General features: G+C 33.2%; 1 protein-coding gene and 1 long non-coding RNA gene across 7 annotated transcripts in view; one reads left to right on the top strand and one right to left on the bottom strand.

The window, feature by feature from the left end:
* Nucleotides 1-19,499, bottom strand: part of LOC126701766 (uncharacterized) — a 72,773-nt gene extending 53,274 nt beyond the window's left edge. Inside the window, exons 1-4 of one of the 6 annotated variants that reach the window (XM_050400122.1) lie at nucleotides 19,276-19,499; nucleotides 18,354-18,463; nucleotides 16,654-16,800; nucleotides 16,276-16,514 (exon numbers count right to left, since the gene is read on the bottom strand). In XM_050400122.1, the coding sequence (XP_050256079.1) occupies nucleotides 16,276-16,514; nucleotides 16,654-16,800; nucleotides 18,354-18,463; nucleotides 19,276-19,378 (599 nt within the window). In that variant the 5' untranslated portion in view covers nucleotides 19,379-19,499. Of the gene's footprint in view, nucleotides 1-16,275; nucleotides 16,515-16,653; nucleotides 16,804-18,353; nucleotides 18,464-19,275 lie in introns of all 6 variants that reach the window. The other 5 variants (XM_050400119.1, XM_050400125.1, XM_050400124.1 and 2 more) reach the window with 5 other exon arrangements.
* On the top strand, nucleotides 1,221-4,366 carry LOC126701767 (uncharacterized). The gene is made up of 4 exons (XR_007647481.1): nucleotides 1,221-1,519; nucleotides 1,638-1,768; nucleotides 2,105-3,789; nucleotides 4,134-4,366. It is a non-coding gene; the product is annotated as an uncharacterized LOC126701767 (long non-coding RNA).
* Nucleotides 19,500-20,313: the final 814 nt, after the last annotated feature.

Below are 20,313 nucleotides of genomic sequence, written 5' to 3'. Positions count from 1 at the left end.
GCTCACAAAATTCCTCCAACACATCAACTATTGCTTCACAATTACCCCTATCGGCTTTGGTATAAAGAAGCAAATCATCAGCAAAAAACGAATGAGAAAACCCAGGTCCACCACATGAAGCCTTCACTTTAATCCACTTACCCTCTTCACACTTCTTATTAATGAGGGAGCTTAAGAATTCCATACAAAGTATGAAGATATAGGGGGATATTGGGTCGCCTTGTCTCAACCCCCTAGATGGTTCAAATGAATCAAGCTGGCTCCCATTAACCAACAAAGAGGCTGAACTGGAGGAAATGCAACTCATAACCAGCTCAACCATGTCTTCATGGAACCCAAAACTGAACAACATGCTTCTCACAAAGCTCCATTCCAATCCATCATACGCTTTCTCAAGATCTAACTTTATCACCATAAATCCAGCTTTCCCTCTTTTCTTTTCTAAAGTATACACAAGTTCTTGAGCAACAATGACGTTATCCGTACCTCTTAGTTGTTCACAAGCAACATGTGTGGTGTGTTGGTCATGATGCTGGACTTGATTCTTAAATAAGGCATGGGTCTCAAGTTCTAACCTCCACGGCTCCCTTTTCTCTATTTTAAAAAAATAAGGTCAACTCTTTGATCGGTTGAACCGGCCCACAGTTTGGCCGGTTTTTCGAGTTGAACCCTAGTTCAAGAGGTTCACTCAAAATAATTAAATGCCTGATTTTCACATATAAAAAACCAGATTTGTGACCGGTTCATGAGTAACCCAGTCCGACCGGTCGGTTCGGTCCGTTTCTGATAATCTTGGTGGTAGAATCTAGATCATTAAATCATTAAAAAATGGGTAAAATTTAAGGAAATCTATTTGGTAGAGTACCTTAAAAAATCTAGAAGATCTGAATCCCAAATATGGAGTTATTATTTTATTATTTTTACTCTATCACTCACAAGTCACAACTTACCATGTAGATAAATTGTGATGAAAATTGTAATTTTAATTGTAGTTCTAGCCTTACTAATTAATCTATATATATATATATATATATAAAACCGAAGCCTCTGCTCTTTCCACAATTTTCCACATCAGCATTTTTTCAATAAAAAAAATAATTAATAAACTATTAATTAATTATCTAATAGTGGGCCGTGGCTTCAAGTTTATCAGGTATTGTACCGTAGCTTCATGTTGATCAGGACACAATATGAGACTTGATTTTAAAATTAAAAAACTAATTAAAAAACCTATCTTTCTTCCCCAAAGGCAAACCCGATAGAACTCCTGAAACAAACCTAATTAAAAAACCTCTCTTTCTTCCCCAAAAGCAAACCCATTAAAACTCCTTAAACAAACCTATTTTGCTAGCAGACTAAAGAATCAACAAAGAAACAACAAATCAAGCAAAAGATTGTTATCTATCCTCTCTCAAACGCTGACCCAAGCACGACCATGGGTGTTCCTCTCTCAAACGCAGACCCAAGCTCAACCATGGGTGCCAACGTTTTCAATCTCCGACCCGGCCGTTCTCTCTGGGTATTTCTCAATTAATCTATGACTAATCTCTTTTCCTACTGTCTTCAATTAGGTTTTCTGTCAATTTAGGGATTTCAATTCCTAACCCTTTTTTCCTCTCTATTCTTTTTTGTTGAAGTCAGGGAAACACTAATAGAAAATTAAATTCTACAAGTTTTGTAAGAAAATATTGTGGATATGAATGGGTTTCGTAGTGGAGATAGTATTGAAGAGCCTCCCAACCCTCAAAATCTATCAACAATCCTACAGGTTTTGCTTTATCTTCAAGTTTTGCTTTATTTGCTATTTACGTTTTTTTAGCATATCCGATTTACCTTAGCTTAATCGTCTGTTTGGTTGAATAATTATTTGGCATAATAGGGAATTAAAAATGTGTTGATGAAATTTTTATTTCTTGCTTTATAATTAATTCTTAATTTGGTTTGTATTCTAGAGTTGATTGTATTTTGTAGTTTATAATTTTGAATTTGGTTGGATAATTTTATTATTATTTGTGAATTTGAAATTTAAAGTAGTTGAGTATGAGCATATTTGTAAACCTGTAGTTTGGCTTTGTGTGTGGTTCTAATATATATCAAATTTCAGGAAGGGGTTACTCAATATGTGGTTTGACCTATAAAACTTCAATGCTGCTCCATGATGGTCCTCTCAGGTTCTCACATTTTCTTATTTTGTATTTTAATTCCTTTTTCTATTTGGTTGGAGATTTTTATTTTTATTTTTCTTTTTTTTTTTGTTATTATTAGTAGCCTTGGTTGGAGTTTCTTAATTCCTATAAGATATTGTTTGAAATATAAAGTATTTTGGCTGAATTATTATGTAAGCCTCCAATTAAGAAGTTGTATAACTGACTGGAAACTCAGATTCAGTTTGTTATTTTCTATTTGATTATTGAATTCCCTGTAGATTTTTTGTTTAGGGCAGGGTTGGAGTAGACTGTGTGTATCTGTGGGAGTCTGTTTTATATCATTATCGGTTTATTAAGTTTAATCTAAACTGTATATGCAATATTGTGGCTCTATTTGGATTTTGAAGTTTATTTTATATTAGAAGTATTTGCCATATAAAATATTAGTAGTAAATAGTGTTAGGGTATGAAAATATCAGAACACAAGTACCGTTTTACATATAATATACCCGGCTGGCTCTGGTAATTTAGTCTTTGCACATTTGTGATATCATTATAACTACGGCGTGTAGCTCTGGACAGGTGCTTCCAATAATTGGGTTATTGGATTTAATTTTGTGAATTCTTATCTGGGTTCATGTATGGCTGCCAATGTCTGAATTCTCATTGTAATTTTTGCACGATTGGGTGTTGGTTACTTGAGATTTTAAGTTTATTTTAGGTTTCTAATTGTGATGGGAATGCCCTGTTTTAAACATATTGTCTTTCATTTCTATTTGCTGGGAAATCTAACTAAATATCCAACACAAACTTTGTGATATTGATGGCTGACAGATCGTTATTATTCTACTGTTATAAGTATGAATATTTGATCTAAATTCAATGTGTTTCAAATCCTACTGTAGTTGCATGAGCCCTTTGTTGCATGCCATAAATGACCTACGAAAATCTTAGATTAAAATGAGAGGTAGCTAACCTAACTTCTAGCTAGCACTTCAATTCTTCAAGAGACAATGGATCCTCTGTAAATAAATTGAATCTATAAATATTGAAGTTGTAATGTCATGTGTTCTGTGCATTGTCCATACCCTCCTTGCTTAAGAAGTGTCCAACAATTACATGTGATAGGAGGGTCCCTTGAAGGGCCTGAAATTAACAATCTCAATTCTCCGGTTCATCTTTTCAATTTCAACGTTGACCATTACATTTTATGCATGAATGGCCTTTTTGTGATGGTACGAAAGTGTTTAATAAGGTCAGTTTAATTGGCTCTGCTAGCCCTGAGATGCAGTGTGTTTACATTGGAAGAAAGAAAGGGCCACTGCATTTCAAGCTGAATGCTAAATTGTACAATGTCATATATACATCATAGTATTCATTATTGTACCATAGATATAAGTTTATATATAGATAATTGTTTTTTTTTTTAATGAATCCCGTGCATTGCAGGAGAGTATAACTTATTGTCAACAATACTATGTCTACTATCTTTATGTAATATAATAGGCTGGTGGAGAATAACCAACCAATAGTACAAATGCCAAAGCAATTCAAAGCACAAGTGACAATTCAAGAAGAGATGAACATCAATAGAAGAACCATAAGTGAAATAACAAAAGTTATGTGGGACTCTGGTAATGAGGTAAGAAAAAAGAAAACCTTGAACAATATAGACCTGCTTTTACAAAAATTAACTATAAAATTATGAATTGATTGATATCAAATTCAATTTCTAGGAAACTATCTTTACCTGTTAGGAAAAGATTATAAACATTAAGATAGATAATTCTGGTTGGTATATTATCTGTTGCAAAGTATGTCGTAAAAAGGTAAAATCAAGAGATGAATTTTTATGGTGCGACAATTGCAACAAAAAGGCATGCTTCCCAATCCCAATGTATACAAAATGAAAATGTTTACTTTTTATATTAAAATACACAATAACTAATATGATATTAACATTATATATGTCATTTCTCTTATCAGGTATAGAATTCAAGAGCAATGTGCAACTCACACTAACATTTGTACTCAAGGAAAACTAAAGGACATATTCAGTGACTATTATGAAGCAACAAAGGAAGAAAATACAAAAAACGCTTTAAAGTTGTCTTTCAATTTATTTTAAATATTGATTAAGTAGTTCTTTAAATTTGTGTTTCATACATTTTATGGATAATTGAGGATGTTAAAGATTTAATTCTTCATTTTATTTTAAACTTATGTTTGATTTCTATTTTTTATTATGTAAATTAATGTTTCATATCAAGATTAATATTTCATATCAAGGATAGGAATCTATAAAAGTGGAATCCTAATGTACAAGCAAAGAGGAAGAGAAAAAGAATAGCTTACATCTTTATACACTAGCTTTCCCGTGCATCGCACGGGTTAGCGACTAGTTATATATACTCTCATGGTTTCATTACTTGAAATGGTAGTTGTGAGAACTATAGATAGCATGAGTTGTTGATAGCTAAGTTGAACTTGAAGGGTTGTTCTTTTAGCTGCTACAAATTAATAACTAAGGTAAGCTTTCATAACATTTCCTACTCAAGGTCCTTTTTCTGACAATCTATTTATTTATTTTCTCATTATTGTCCTACACATTTAAAATTATATACAAATTAGATTGAAATCACTATTTATGAACAAATCCATTAGTGATAATGAGGTGGTTTTTCCTAGAAGCTTGTTTGGATGGTGAGAGGAGTAGAGAGAAAGGATGGTGGTTAGGTTTAATGAACCTTGTTTTGATGTTTTTTAGGGTGGGAGAAGATGGGATTTGGAGGGTATCCTAACCCCACTCACGTAGAGGAATTTGGAAGGGAGTAGAAGGAAGGGGATTCACTTATATAAACAATTTCAATTGCTAATTAGAGCCTAATGATGTCAATTTATATCTAGTTCCTCAAAATTAGCAAGTAAGGGTCATTATATTAGTAAAATTCAAATTGTCAATTTAATCCTTATGTCAATTTATCTAACCATTCGCCTTCTATGTTCTCTCCTCATTTTAATTTTTAAACATCCAAACAAAGGGTAGATAGATATACATTCCCCCTACTTAATTTTAAAAAAAATCTTAACAAGGGGATTGAAATTGAATAACAACTCCTCTCATCTCTTCTCTCATTTCCCCTTACTTTCTACATTCCTCTCCTTCCAAACTTCCAAAAACAAAAAAGGTGGGTGAACTGTGAAGTGGTTACCTTAGTTTTCACGTTAAATATTATGAATGAGTTACTTAACACTAAAATTAAGAAAACTAAAACAGACATTGTGCTTAAAATTAGACTACAATTAAAAGCTAATTTGTATTTGATTTGGATTCTGGTTATACTTCGACTTTAATATATTACTAGCTTATAAGTTATAAGTTATAACCCTATATGTGTGTGCGTGTAAGTTTCCACTTTATAAGTAATATATTGTATGTATTTATCATATTATATACACTATATAATTCATTAGAATTGAGTCTTTTTTTTTTAATTTATATTCTCTAAGTTTAGATACATGAATTTGCATGTATATAAGTGACACATAATCTATATATATATATATATATATAAAACCGAAACCTCTGCTAGCACCACAATTTTCCACGTCAGCACAATATTTAAAAAATAAAAAATAAAAATAAAAACATTATAACACCTCAAAACCCTAGCAACCTTACCCCTCTCTCAAGTTAAGAAATATAAAGCCATCGTTTCTGCAAACTTTCTCTCTCCAAACGTAAATATCAAATTCAACCCCTTTAATTTCTCTTTATATTTTTGAGGCACCACAATTTTCCACGTCAGCACAATATTTAAAAAATAAAAAATAAAAATAAAAACATTATAACACCTCAAAACCCTAGCAACCTTACCCCTCTCTCAAGTTAAGAAATATAAAGCCATCGTTTCTGCAAACTTTCTCTCTCCAAACGTAAATATCAAATTCAACCCCTTTAATTTCTCTTTATATTTTTGAGGCACCACAATTTTCCACGTCAGCACAATATTTAAAAAATAAAAAATAAAAATAAAAATATTATAACACCTCAAAACCCTAGCAACCTTACCCCTCTCTCAAGTTAAGAAATATAAAGCCATAGTTTCTACAAACTTTCTCTCTCCAAACATAAATATCAAATTCAACCCCTTTAATTTCTCTTTATATTTTTGAGGCTTCTATAGAGTTATAGTGAGTTATGCTGATTTTGTTTTTTGTGTGTGTGTATAGATGGTCATAATATTCCGATATTCCAAGAGAAGTTTGTGTTTTCGTTAATTGAAGGCCTTAGAGAGATAAGTGTTGCAATTTGGAACATCAATACAAAAGACGATTTCATTGGGAGCGGAAAGTAATTACTTTGTCTCATATTTTTGTTTTTTGAATTGATTTTGTGCGCTTTTTAGACCCTTTTGGATCAATTTTGTTAATTGGGTGTTTTTTTTTTTTTTTTGATAGGGTCCAATTGGGGAACGTTCTTTCAAAGGGTTACGACGACCGCACTTGGTGTCTGTATACTAATAGTGGGGGGTAAGTGCTATAAATTACTAACCCTTTTAAGTGTATAATCTGTTTCTAAAATTATCTATAATATTTTGTCCTCCGAAAATTTTATCTCTTTAATTTTAGTATATTGTGTTTCTTAAGCTATAGACAGATTTTCTTTGTTTCTTATTTTCAATAATAAATCATTTTATTACAATACTAGTAATTGTTTGAAAAATCCAATATGTTCATATTTCTATAAAATAGAGAATAGTAGAAGCCAATTTTATTACAACTACTTAAATTGAGTTGACTTAATTCCGTATAATTACAAAGTATAGCATGAAAGATAATGGAATTAATTGTACCAATAAAAGTGAATGTGTATAAATTTTGTTTAATTATCCCGTGCATCGCACGGGTTAGCGACTAGTTAGAATTATATTGGAATGGACACTTTTAGAGTGAATTGGAGACCATTTTATATCTAGAATCACTTGAAGTAAAATTGGAAATGCAATTAAAATCTAATTTAGAATCTTTGATATTTATTAAAATTTATCTTAGCTTCCACTTTCATATATTATACTATATGATATATGACTATTTAAAATTCTATTATCCTATTTGAGACTCCTAAGTCACACAACTTGGTCCATCACTCAAAATTTATGGGTTCAATCAATGTGAAATTTTCCAACTCATTCACGTGCTTCATCATAACGTTGTCCTCTACCAATATTCCTTAGTTAACTAGTGTAACCATCCTCCCGGTGTAGCATACACTATTTGGTCATTGGCGTAGCCATTCTTTGGCATTTGTAGTTGTCTCCTGACAATTATCCGTCGTCGTTATACACGATCATCTTCAGTATTTTGCACGATTTATTCCTCATTATGCTTAACCCATTTTACATCTAATCCAATCATTCATGGTCATCTTCAAGGCACCTTCACGAGCTTATATTCTAAAATTATGGCATCATCAGACTTCTACCGTGATTTTGAGGGGTATATCATGCATATCAAGAAACATTAATTGTCCTTGAGTCTTCTTATATTCTCTAAGATTAGAAACTTGAATTTGCATGCAATAATTTTGGCGCATCAAAACAAAGGCATAAAGGACAAAATGTAAATAAAAAAAGGAGAAGAAGTTTGTGTATGAGATACTCGCATCGTAGTGGTGGAGATCTTTATCGGCGACCCACTAACAAACACTTTCCAAAGTCTTAGACCCACTAACAAAAACTTTCATTCATCTTCTCCCACAACACACTCCTATATCAGCTGCCACTACAAAAAAAAGTGGGCTATAGTGACAAAATCTAATGAGAAAAAACTAAATTCATCACTATATGATAACATTCGGTGAGGTAAACAAAAATTCATCGCCGATTTTGATAAAATATTTTACTATGGTGACGAAATCAATATTTCGTCACTAAAGATATTAATATTGGTGACGAAATAGGTTTTTTGTCTCTATAGCTCATGAAATAAAAAGGCCCCATTGAGTTTTTTTGGGTGTAGGCTGTACTGTTGTCAGTGGCGACTCCAGGAAATCTTTTCAGGGTGTTCCTCAAAAAGCATAAATTACACAATCTAATAAAAAAAAATTTTATATATTGACAACAACAACAATCAAAAAATACACAAATACATAGAATTTACAATTGCTTTCTACGAGTTTTCATATTTTGAAATCGTTGCATAATAGTCTCATTATCAATGCTACAAGCTACATCTTTTTCAATATACACAATCAAGCAATCATTCATCCATTGATCTCCCATTCGATTGCGCAATTCATTCTTTACATATTTCATTGCTGAAAAACTTCTTTCTACTGTTGCAGTAGCAACTGGAAGGGTCAAATCTAGCTTCACTAGCAAATAGACTAATGAATAAGTCTCATGTTTTCTTGTGCTCACTAACTTTTTAGCAAGTTCACTAACTCCTTGAAGCCCTAAAAAGAAGTCATTGCTGCGCATATCAAAAATATAATTCTACAGTTGAGAGTCAAGTGCCAAAATATCTGTCCCAAGAAAATCAGAGGGATAGAACTTAGCTAGACGTATCAACTTTTCCTTATCGAAAGCCACAAATGAATTACTTGGATTCAAGCAAGCCATACAAAGTAGCAAATCAGTATTCGCCTCAGAAAAAAGGTTGTTAAGCTCTTGAAGTTGCATATCTATGACTGTGTAGAATAGCTCAACACGATAATGATGTAAATTTGTATTTTGTTAGGTGTTGCGTCGCGGCCTCCCACTAACTACAAATATCGCTTCCATGTCCAAGATAGGAATATCATGTGAGGTACAAAATAAAGATACTTCAGCCAATAAAGATGCCCATCCATCATCTCTCATCACTTGCAACCGTTGCTTAGACACTTTAACAAGATCCATAGCATTTACTATATCTTGATTTTTTTTTTTTTGTAATGCTATTGACAACTCATTTGTGATCCCTAAAATATTTTCATCAAGTGTAGAGCAAAGACAAATTCAAAAGAAAGAATTGACCTCATAATAGATCGAGCTTCAACTTTTTGGTCGGAGAGGCCATCTTCTTCAATAATCTCTAGTATATCAACAACAGCAGAGAACATCAAAATCAAACTGAGAATGGTCCCATAATATGATCTCCAACGTGTATCACCAGGACGTTTAAGATTTGTCTCTTGATTCAAACCTTGCCCACTTCTACGTACACCATTCTCTAAATCTTCTTTAATTTTGGCAAATTGTGTATCTCGAAGAGCATCTCGTCTCTTACAAGAGCCTCCAACAACAGTTACTAAATTACTAACCACATAAAAAAATTCAGCAATGTTAATGTGATTTTTAGCAACAGCAACAAGTGTCAATTGAAGTTGATGAGCAAAACAATGGACATAAAATGCTGACTTGTTCTCTTTCAAAATTAAAGTTTTGAGACCATTAATATCACCTTGCATATTACTAGCCCCGTCATAACCTTGCCCACGTAGGTTCGATAAACTCAAATTATGTTCACAAAGTAAACATTCAATAGCATGCTTGAGTGACAAAGCGGTAGTACTTGCTACATGTACAATACCAAGGAATCGCTCTATAATAATTCCTTCTTTGTTCACATAACGAAGAACGAGGGCCATTTGTTCTTTCACTAAGATATCACGTGACTCATCAACTAATATTGAAAAGAACCCATTGTCAAGATCCTTGATAATGGCTTTGGATGTTTCACGTGCAATTGCATTCACAATATCTTTTTGAATGTCAGGGTGGGTAAGCTTGCAATTTTTCGAAACTTTTTGCAACACTTCATTGATAGATTCATTGTGATCCCCCAAAAATTGTACAAGCTCAAGGAAATTTCCTTTATCACTTGAACCTTGAGATTCATCGTGACCACGAAAAGCTAATCCCCGGCATAAAAGGAATCTTATGCAATCAACTATTGCATTTAATTGAATCCGATAGTCAATTTTATCTTGATTTGATTGCTTAACAAAAACACTTTGAATGTGTTGCTTTTCCTTCAACAAATCATTACCCTTCTGGACAGCTTGGTAATGAGCACTATTAACTCCTCCAACATGGGAATTTAACTTATCTTTCTGGTTCCAAAGTTTGAATCCCTTCGTTACAAAAGTGTCACCTCCCCCTTGCTTACCAACATCTTGTCCAAATAGGTAGCAATAAAAACAGAATATTGCATCTTTGTCTATACTATATTCCAATCAGTATCTATCTTTATACCATTTGGATAAAAATCGACGGGGCTTTCCAGAAAAATAAGATATAGGGTAATCATCACTGTGTAAAACAAGTTGACAAGGGCCTTTTGTTAAATAATATCTTCTTATTTCATAATGATGATTAGGATGATAAGATGATATTTTTTCTCGTAGCCCAGGATCTGAAGGAAGATTCTCTAAGTTAAAGTCAACACGAATTCGCTTAGAAGATGAAGATGAAGATGAATCTTGTGCAGGAGCTGAATCTTGGGTACGTGGTTTTCTTATCAAATATTTGTCCATAATTATAACAAAAGAATAAACAAAAAACTATAAGTTTATTTGAAATATTAATAAAATTATTAATTATTGTTGTTTAGTTGTTTTATTAATTTGTTTGTTTTTTATAAACTATAATTTGTTACATTATTGTTTCATTAATTATAAAATTATTAATTATTATTTAGCCTAACATAATTTAATTTATTTGTCTTTTATAATGCATTGATTAATTATACTGTTTTAATTATTATTGTTTAGCGTAACAATAAACTATATTACTTTAATTTATTTGTTATTAATTATATTACTTTAATTTGTTATATTGTTTAATTCTTTGTGCACATACACTAAAAGAGCTAAACATTATACATCTCATGTGCAGCATAATAAAAGCAGTGTAATGTGCAACACATTATACTGCTTTAATTATCATTTACTGCCCAGCCCTATGTGCCCACTGCCCATCAGCCCATTTATCCCTACCCCACTCAACAGACAAGCACAAATCATCCCCCAATCACAACCTGCCAATTAGAAAATTTCACAATCATAATACATATTACTAATCAACAACACACTGAGTCACTGCCCAACAGACAAAAGCAACGAATAAAGCTATATGATAAAGCCAAAAAAACAGACAAAAAAACAAAATAAAGTTAAAAGTAAAGATTGGTTCCAAAAAAAAATAAAAAATAAAAGAAAGAGTAAAGATTCGGCACAGCCAGCCAATCAGATTATTCCAGTTCAAATTTCAAAAGAGAGAGAGAGAGAGTTAATGACTTAAAGACTAGAATAAAAAGAGAGAGAGGCATCAGACTTTTGCATTTCATCATTTCATGGTTTTCATTTCAGTATGAGAGAGAGAGAGAGAGAGAGAGAGAGAGAGAGAGTTAGAGAGAAAAAGGGGGAGAAATACCTTGAGGCCGACAGGCCAAGCACCGGAACAGCTGAGACGGTGAGACCATTATGATCTGCGACGATGGGCAAGCGACGACGGGCCAGCGACGAGCGACGACGGCAGGCGACAAGCGACGACGACTAGACGAGGAGCGGCGGAGGTCACGGAGCGAGCTGCGCCTGCGAGCAGTGGCGGCGCCACCGTGGGTTTGGTTTGCTCTGGGTTTGGGGTTTCTTTTTTGCTCTGTATTTTGTTTCTCTTTTGCTCTGTATTTGGTTTCTTTCTTTTTTTTTTGATAAACGCCTCTGTATTGCAGTGTTGGGTAATGGGGTTTGATTTGTTTTTGCTTTGTATAGAGTATAGACTGTCTTGATCTCTGCCAACGACGTGACCATGGTTTGATTTCTGATTTGCTCTGTTATTATTTTTTTTTTTTGGGTGAGAATTCATGGGTTTTGCTACCTCCGTATTATGTTGGGCTTTCCGGGTTTGCCGTGGGCTTGGCTTGCCGTGGGCAATGGGCTTGGTTCTGTTAACATTTTTTTTTTTTTTTTTTTTTTCAGATTTTAGTTCAAAATTTTTTTTTGGGTTTTTTTTTTTTTGGCTTGAAAGTAGGACAAATAATTTTTTTTTAATTATTTAATTTGAGGGTATTCCTAATTTTTTGATTCAGGGTGTTCCTAATTTTGGGATGAGGGTGTTCCTAGCATAGATTAAATATAATTTTTTTTTTTAATTTTTTTCAAGTCAGGGTGTTCCTGGGAACACCCTGACCTGTACGTGGCGCCGCCACTGACTGTTGTCTATGGTGAACACCCTGACCTGTACGCGGCGCCGCCACTGACTGTTGTCTATGGTGACAAACATTTTTGTCACCAAAAGTGAGATCTTTGGTGACGAAAGGTTTGCATCACCAAATACAAACAATAGATGATATTTACCAAAAAAAAAAAAAACACAATAGATGACGAAATTAATACTAATCTCGTCACCTAATATATAAGATTTAGATTTCATTGGTGACGAAATAAGTTTTTGTCACTATTAGTAAAAAAATTAGGTTTCATTAGTGACAAAATAAGGTTTTGTCATTGCTAGCAAAAAAATTAAGGCGCGCGTTATGTATTTTGGGCGCCAGAGTACTTAATTTCTTTTCTTTTAATTTTTTTTGTTGTAAAAAATCAAATTACGCCTGTCACTCGCCCTCTCATCAACAACCTCAACAACCCAACAAAAACCCAACAGGAATCAACCTCCAACAAAGAGAACCCCAGGCATATTGCAGGATCGAGCAGTGTCGCCTTCATCGTTGAAAGCCTTGGTCACTTCAAGAAGGCCTGGGTACGAAAACGTCGGAAAGAAAATCAGAACCTGAATGAGGTTTTGAGAGAGAATGAAAGCGATGTCCCCTTTGGAGAGTCCGATAATAGACTGAAGATAAGAGGACAGAGCTCGGGTTTTGCGAGTGAACTCAAGAGTAGGACAGGCGTTGACCAGTTGATGAGAGCAAGTGAGTCAGATTGAGGGTAGGTGGGCGAGTTAAGTCGTCGAACTGAAAAAGCGTAATCAGCATGTTGTCACAATGTGGAGTGGTGTTTTCTTTTATAGTTGAGTCTTTGTAGCTATTGGCTGTTAATCCTACTAATGGTGTGCATTTATGGGATCAGCGCAATGTTGAAATATATGAAGCTGCATTGGTGAGGTTACTAAGATCAAGCACAGATTGCAATACTGGGAATATACATAGGCTTCGAATGCTCTTATGTTACAAGTCGTATAGTATATAAGTTGTGCATAAACTAGTTGTCGTTTAGTTTGCATTTAATTAGCAGTGTATTTACTTGTTAGTAACATGTGTCCTTAGTTGTTTTGTGCCTTGTTAGTTGGAAGTTAGTTTTATAAAAATCACTTATTTCTTTCCTTATTTCCCGCTTTCTAACTAATAAGATGATGCCATCTATGTAAATATATGTGCAAGTTTACTAATCAGTACAAGGAATAAAAAATAAAAATTACTAGATGATGTCCTATTTGCATAGATAACAATATTTTATTGGTTGGGTGGTCAGGGAGGACCACGTTAACAATTCTCTGGTGGACCTAATAATTTCTCGTTAAATAAGAAATTATTATTTATACCGGGAGGACTGTTGATGTGGTCCTCCCTAACTAATAAGATGATGTCATCTATGTAAATATGTGTGAGTTTACTAATCAGCACAATGAATAAAAAATACCACATGATGTCATATTTGCATAAATTGAAAGCTCGATTTTGTGTGAAAACACGAGCTGTTTAGACCCCCAAATTAAAAATTACGACTCGGTTGATTTTATTCTAACTTAAACTAACCACAGAATAGAGTAAATGTGAGCGAATAAACAATAAACTACTCTAAGTCATATTCATCAATTCAGAGCAGTAAAATTAAAGCTAAAAGAGTAGGGAAAAAGAATGCAAACAGAAGATAACATGCCGATGTGTTATCGAAGAGGAAATCGAAGACCTCGGTGAAAAACCTCTCCGCCGCTCTCTAAGCAGTAAATCGATTCACTAAAGAATAAAATGGAGTACACGAATAGGGAAGAACTGCTCTTACAAGGTGTTTTTTGAAAATTAATAAGTTTATTATAAGTCTATTCTTTAGAACATTCCCTAGAGTGTTGGTAATTTCAGTCACTTTCTCAACATTTGAAAGTGATAATTACTTCATAGACATTTAATGATGTAGCTATTTCAACCTAAAAAAGCACAAAAACTTTTAGATCAAGAAACTTTTAGTGTACAAAGTTGCACTAGCAATACATACTAACATACGCATATAATATATTAGATCAAGAAACTAACTCAGAATAAAAACAAAAGAGCAATTTTGCTTGAAAAGACTCTTGATATCTTATATCTTAGTTTGCCTTTAATTTTCTACTGATTACAAAAAGATTTTTTATATTTTTTTACTAAATAATTTTAGCTACATAAAACACACACCAAAAATAAATAAATAAATATAAAAAGAAGTAAAATATAATTCAGCCACTGGTTAATGCATTTACTTCTTATGCCTCTACAAGACATCCAGATTTGCATTCTGGACAGAAACCCACTTTTTTAGCAAATTGCACATAATTCTGAGGAAAAAACTCTTACACCAATGATCCTAAACAGTGAAATTACAAGCAGAAACAGTGGGATGAAGGTTTCCCTGAACCATTGATCTTTTAACTTCTTGCTTGTTTGTCATATTTCTCATGTCCTTTCGAAAATTAAAGAAACGTTTCAGAGAGTGATTAATTGTTAGAGCCAAACTTCTAAATTTCTAGACTCATAAGGTCTTCTCTCCATATAAACTTGCATTCATCCCAACAGATAAGTTGAAAAAATATAATGTTCTGAACTAAGTCAACTAACAGCATGTTTTAAGGTATGTCCACTTGATTCAAGCAAACACTTCTCCCGATGAGTAGAAAGCAATGTTAAATACTAGCCTCATACGCTCATCCTCGTAACGTATCAGTTATCACCCGTTTCATATATACTAGCCTCATACGCTATTATTTTTTTTTCTTTTTTTTTTTAAGTTAATAATTTGCATCAACTACAAATTGGGATTACTACATTTTTCAATCACAAAAATACTTAGGGGTGTATTTGAGGCTCATGCCCGATTTAAGAATTCTTGAAAATAACAGCATGTATGGGGTAGTCCAACAATATTAAGACCAACTTTTCAAGCCGAAGGAACTATTCAACTAGGAAGCATGGGCACCTCATTTGGGCTGCCGTGTCCAACACCTCTGAGATAAGCGGACTCCTCTGGGACACAGCTACAGGCATGTCCCTGCCTTTTTTTTTTTTTTTTTTTTAATATGATGGGACATAGGTGGGGTGTATTTTGGTTTATGTAATTCTTTTTTAATATTATTATATCCATTATTGCCCTTAAATTGATATATGATTAACAATATATGAAAATGAATGCTTAACAAATATAAAAATATATATAAATAAAAGCATATTTAATAATTAATTAATTAATTAATATGTATCCCCGCCATGTCGTGTCCTAATTTTTCAGAAATTGTTGTATCTCCGTGTCATATCCGTGTCCGTGCTTCCTAGCTATTCAACCACAAAGGGGCCAGCAATTCAACTGTCTGGGCCACAAAGGGGCCAGCAATTCAACATGTCTGGGCAGTTTAGGTAACACAGTCTGTACAATTTATATAAGAATTTGGTGAAGATTCACTTGACATTTAGAATTCCCCAAACATCACAAGCAATTCCTACTGTCAATGAAACTAAACCCACCCAGTTGCTTCCTAAAAGCTGGGAAAATCAATTCTTTTCAACAGGACATTACTAGATTAGGGGCCACTGCACAATTCATGTATATCACACGTGCATAAATGCCAAGGCAGGCAATGGCCCACAAAGATTTCCAAAATAACATAATTTTTTTTTTCTTCGCAATAAGAATCTCCTGATTCTCCACTGCGAATCAAATGATGCCACTTATACATACTATATTATTCAAATTGAGAGTTGGAATTAACTTTTACTTGGGCCAAAGCCCAAAACTTTAATTGATTGACCAATGTGGCTAGAAATATTTTTAACACATTTGTAAAATATTTGTATGAAGCTGAGTTTAAAATATGTAGTTCCACCCATCCTCATCACAAGAAGGGTTTATGCATGTATTATTAAAGTGAGTTTAAAAAGTTACCCATTTAAAGTTGGCACAGTGACCAGTGTATCGTGCATGCAGCTACTAAGATCAATAAATTCAGAAAACTGAGAAGGGACAAGCTCATGGGTAGAAGATGTGGCATCACCCATAGATTCTGTCCTGTGACATGGCAGGAGATCATCTTTTATTCCATCTTGAGGAAATAGCGTAGAGAAAAACTTCTGAACTGATATAAGCTGCATTCCTACTGGGCTATTTTCTGCATGTGTTATCATCTGCAACAAAGATGAGAAGAGGGCCTTCACCAAAGAGGAAAAGGAGAGAATGTCTGATATATTTTTTTTGATAAATAGAGAGAATGTCTGATAGTGAAGGTAGAGATTATGAAACATGTACCCTACAACAGGAACCAACCTTAGGAGGGTCATGTTCAAGGTCCACAAAAGGCAGAGGTACTTCTAAGCTCAAGCTTGACCTAATATACTCAGAAAGCCCTTTCACATGAATTAGATATATCATATCTTCTATAACCATTACTTTCAGATGCTCAAAAATGGGTGACTGCTGCATATATGTATATTCAAAATAAAGTATATTAATTATTAACAAACAAGATCGTCCTACTAAATAGAAGGAAAGAACATGATTATTGCATCTAACAAAATTCCACCTATATGAACTATGTTATGATTAAAGAAAAAGTTTTCCAACCAAATTTTATGGGGCAGAAAGAGAGTTAAAAGAGGCATGTGAAATTATATAAAACCAGAAAACAACTTTGCTTACCAATCCAATCAAGCTCAAGTCGATATGGAGACCCAAATTGAGTTTAGTTTGATTAATTTCTGGAGGCCATGTCACAGACTCCCCAATCCCCATCAACCCCCCCCCCCCCCCCCCCCCCCTCTTCTTTTGGCCCCTGCTATGTGCATTCCTCCTCTCTCTCTCTCTCTCAAACACGAAAAGAAGGGGAAAAATATTTTTTCTTATTGGTAAATTATATATGCATTCAATGGGTTTTGAACCCACAATCTCACTCTTGCCATTTGAACCAAAGCTCAATGGCAGAATGAACTTGTTTTTGATGGACTGCCTTTTTTTTTTTTTGATAGGCAGAGGGGAGGTTAAGTTCAAACCCCAGTACCCAGGCACCACACGAGAGATGCAGGAACCATAGGGATATCCCTCAAACTCTTATTGATTGCCACATTTTCCTTCAAGAAGCACATTCCCCTTCCTCCTGTGACAAGGAAAAATAACTAAGAAAAACGTGAGAAGGTCCATTTTGTCCTCTGGCATCTTAAAGATCTTTGTAGCTAATAACAAGGATTTTATAGCTAGCATCCCTTATGACACCAATCAGATATCATAGGTTACAGGTGTAACATGCTGAAGAATTACCTGAATATACTATATGCTCTCATTTATGATTACATGTTATTTAGTGAGTTTTCGCTGCAAGCTGAGAACAAGAGATCCATAGAAAAGGGAAAAAAATAGTTTGAAGGATGACTCAGCAGAGTCAGCACTTGCTTCTGAACAGTGACAAAAAAGATTTGAAGTATGCAAAATGGTATCACCAGGAGTCCTCTGTGTAAGTGGCTGTAGAAAAGGACCATTTTCCTTAAGTTCTAACTAGTTAAGAAATTTGAGGGGGCTCTGATCACTATTGTTTACTTTGAGATAGGATCCAGTTTTGTATGTGTGACATTTTTCTAAATCATATTTTCTTCTTTCCATGTTGACAAATCATCCCCAAATGTGTACCTCCATACAAACAACTCAAATAAAAGTAATACAAGTTCAATATGCTGGTCCTTGATTCAGCACAGCACCAAAATTGATTTCAGAGTGCACAAATAAAAAGATGTCCAAAGCAAGGAAACACAATCAGTTTATGTTAGATCTAAGACATCAGATTACAACACAGAACTTTGAGATATAATGACATATAACTAATAAAATTAAACTAATATTCAAAAAAAAAAAAATGTAAGTTCTGCAATTGATGATTAATTGAGAAAGAATTACAAATGAATCAATGAAATTCAAAGCAGTGGCAGTAACTAGCAACACCAAGGCAGAATTTACCAACAAAAAGTATTGAGTAAAACCTTTTGAATAAGTTTAATAAGTGCACATAGTCGTTCCTGCAGTTCAGGCATCTTTCCACCATAGTCTATCATTACAACCGGCCTCATTCCTGTACATAATGCCAGTATGTCTGCAAGAAGATATTCCAAAATCACAATTTAAACAGCACAAAAAGAAATAACTCAAAATTGCATTTACCCTTTAATTAAAACCAAACAAGAAAAATAAATGTAAGGAAAGGAGCAAGTTCTACATGCTTCAGCAATAATGGCATACAAGAGAATGAGTCATAAGCTTCTAACACATGAAAACTATCAGTGTACCAAATGTAATAGCATCGCAGACTCACTGCACACCATATTGACTTGATCAAAAATAACAATTCACCTTAATGGGACATAACATCCATCAAAAAGGAAAAGAAACTAAAATTCTGGATCATAAGTCATGTTTAGTTCTGAAAAAGTTTTAGCATTTTCATTTCCTGGAAAAATGATAAATTTCTTAACCAACCACACATTTTCACATTAATTTTCCATTTCATTTCCCAATAAATGATAGCAGAAACTACAAACATATTCAATAACCAAACACAGCCTAGAGCTTTTCCAACAACTTGAACTATTAGGAAAAGTCACACCACAACATAATTCAGTAACACTCAACTACAATGCCTTACGGGTTAAATGCGGTTCCATATTTTTCAAGCTAAAACAAAATAAGGTGTGAATTTCACTATTCAAACAAATAATATCAAAACCCAAAACCGAAATGGAGCCTCAAATTTGGAAAAGACACAAAATTAATAAAAACCCAGAAAGCAAAACAATATAATAACTAAGAAAAATGAATGTCTTAGGTGAAATAGAACGAAAAAGAAATTTTCAAAGTAATGAGGAATTTGAAGAAAAACACAAAGAGGGAAGTGAATAGAAAACGGACCTATTTCAGGTCGGCGCCTAGATTGAGATTTGAGGCGCCATTTGATGAGAGAAAGAGAAGAGTCCAACACTTTGAGTGCTTCATCCAATTCTGCTACCTCCATTCTCTACTCTCTCTCTCTCAGCTAACAACACAATAAACAATAAACAATAAAAATTCTGTCTTTCGTCTTTGTTTTCTTGAGAGCAATGATATCAAACTTTGTTTTATTTTTGTTTTCTTCAAATCACGAGCAATTTTTTTTTTTTGGGTATGTTATTCCGTCTTTTTTTTTTTTTTGGGGGTATGTTAATCTGAGATTAATTTACAGTGGCCATTTTTATTAGTGAAATTAGTTTCTAAATTACCAAATAAATACGTAAATTTCTCTCAAAAAAAAAAACGTAAATTAAAATTTTTTTTGAGAAGCAATTAAATTTTAATTTTAGTTATTGATGGTAGAATTTTTTTTTTTTTTTTAAGTACTTACTCTATGAGTCCATGTGATATTCCGTAATTTTCTATAAATGATTTGTTAACTGTGAGATAAAATTATAAAAATTATTTTATGTTAACAAATAAGAAGTAAAAAACTTAGCCAAAAAAAAATTTATTTAATTATAATCTTTAAAGCATCTATTCTAAACTATATTAAAGTAAAATATCAAAATTTTGAATTCTTTTCAATTTTTCCTTCTTATTCGCATGCTACAACCACTATTTACTGTTTTTATTTATCTTGGAATATGTAAAAAAAAAAAATACAAAATGAATAATATTTATATAAATTTTTATAAGGGTAAAACTGATGTACAGTATCTTATGTACTATTCATTAGGTTATTCTCTTAAAAATTTTTCATGTGTCTACTTAACTTAAAAAATACACTTCCATTTATGAGAAAAAAGCCACATAACAAAATTTTAAAAGAAAAACCTAAGAAACGGCACCTAAGAACTGTAACTAAGTTTTGCTCCTTCCATAATTACCATAGCTTTGGATGAGTTTTGCACAAATTTCCCTATGTTGATATGGATGGTTTTGTGGTTAGTTGGTCAC

This window comes from Quercus robur, chromosome 10 (assembly GCF_932294415.1).
Source record: "Quercus robur chromosome 10, dhQueRobu3.1, whole genome shotgun sequence".
Taxonomy (NCBI): domain Eukaryota; kingdom Viridiplantae; phylum Streptophyta; class Magnoliopsida; order Fagales; family Fagaceae; genus Quercus; species Quercus robur.
The sequence above is the reverse complement of the archived record's forward strand: the minus strand, read 5'-3'. Positions and strand labels throughout refer to the sequence as shown.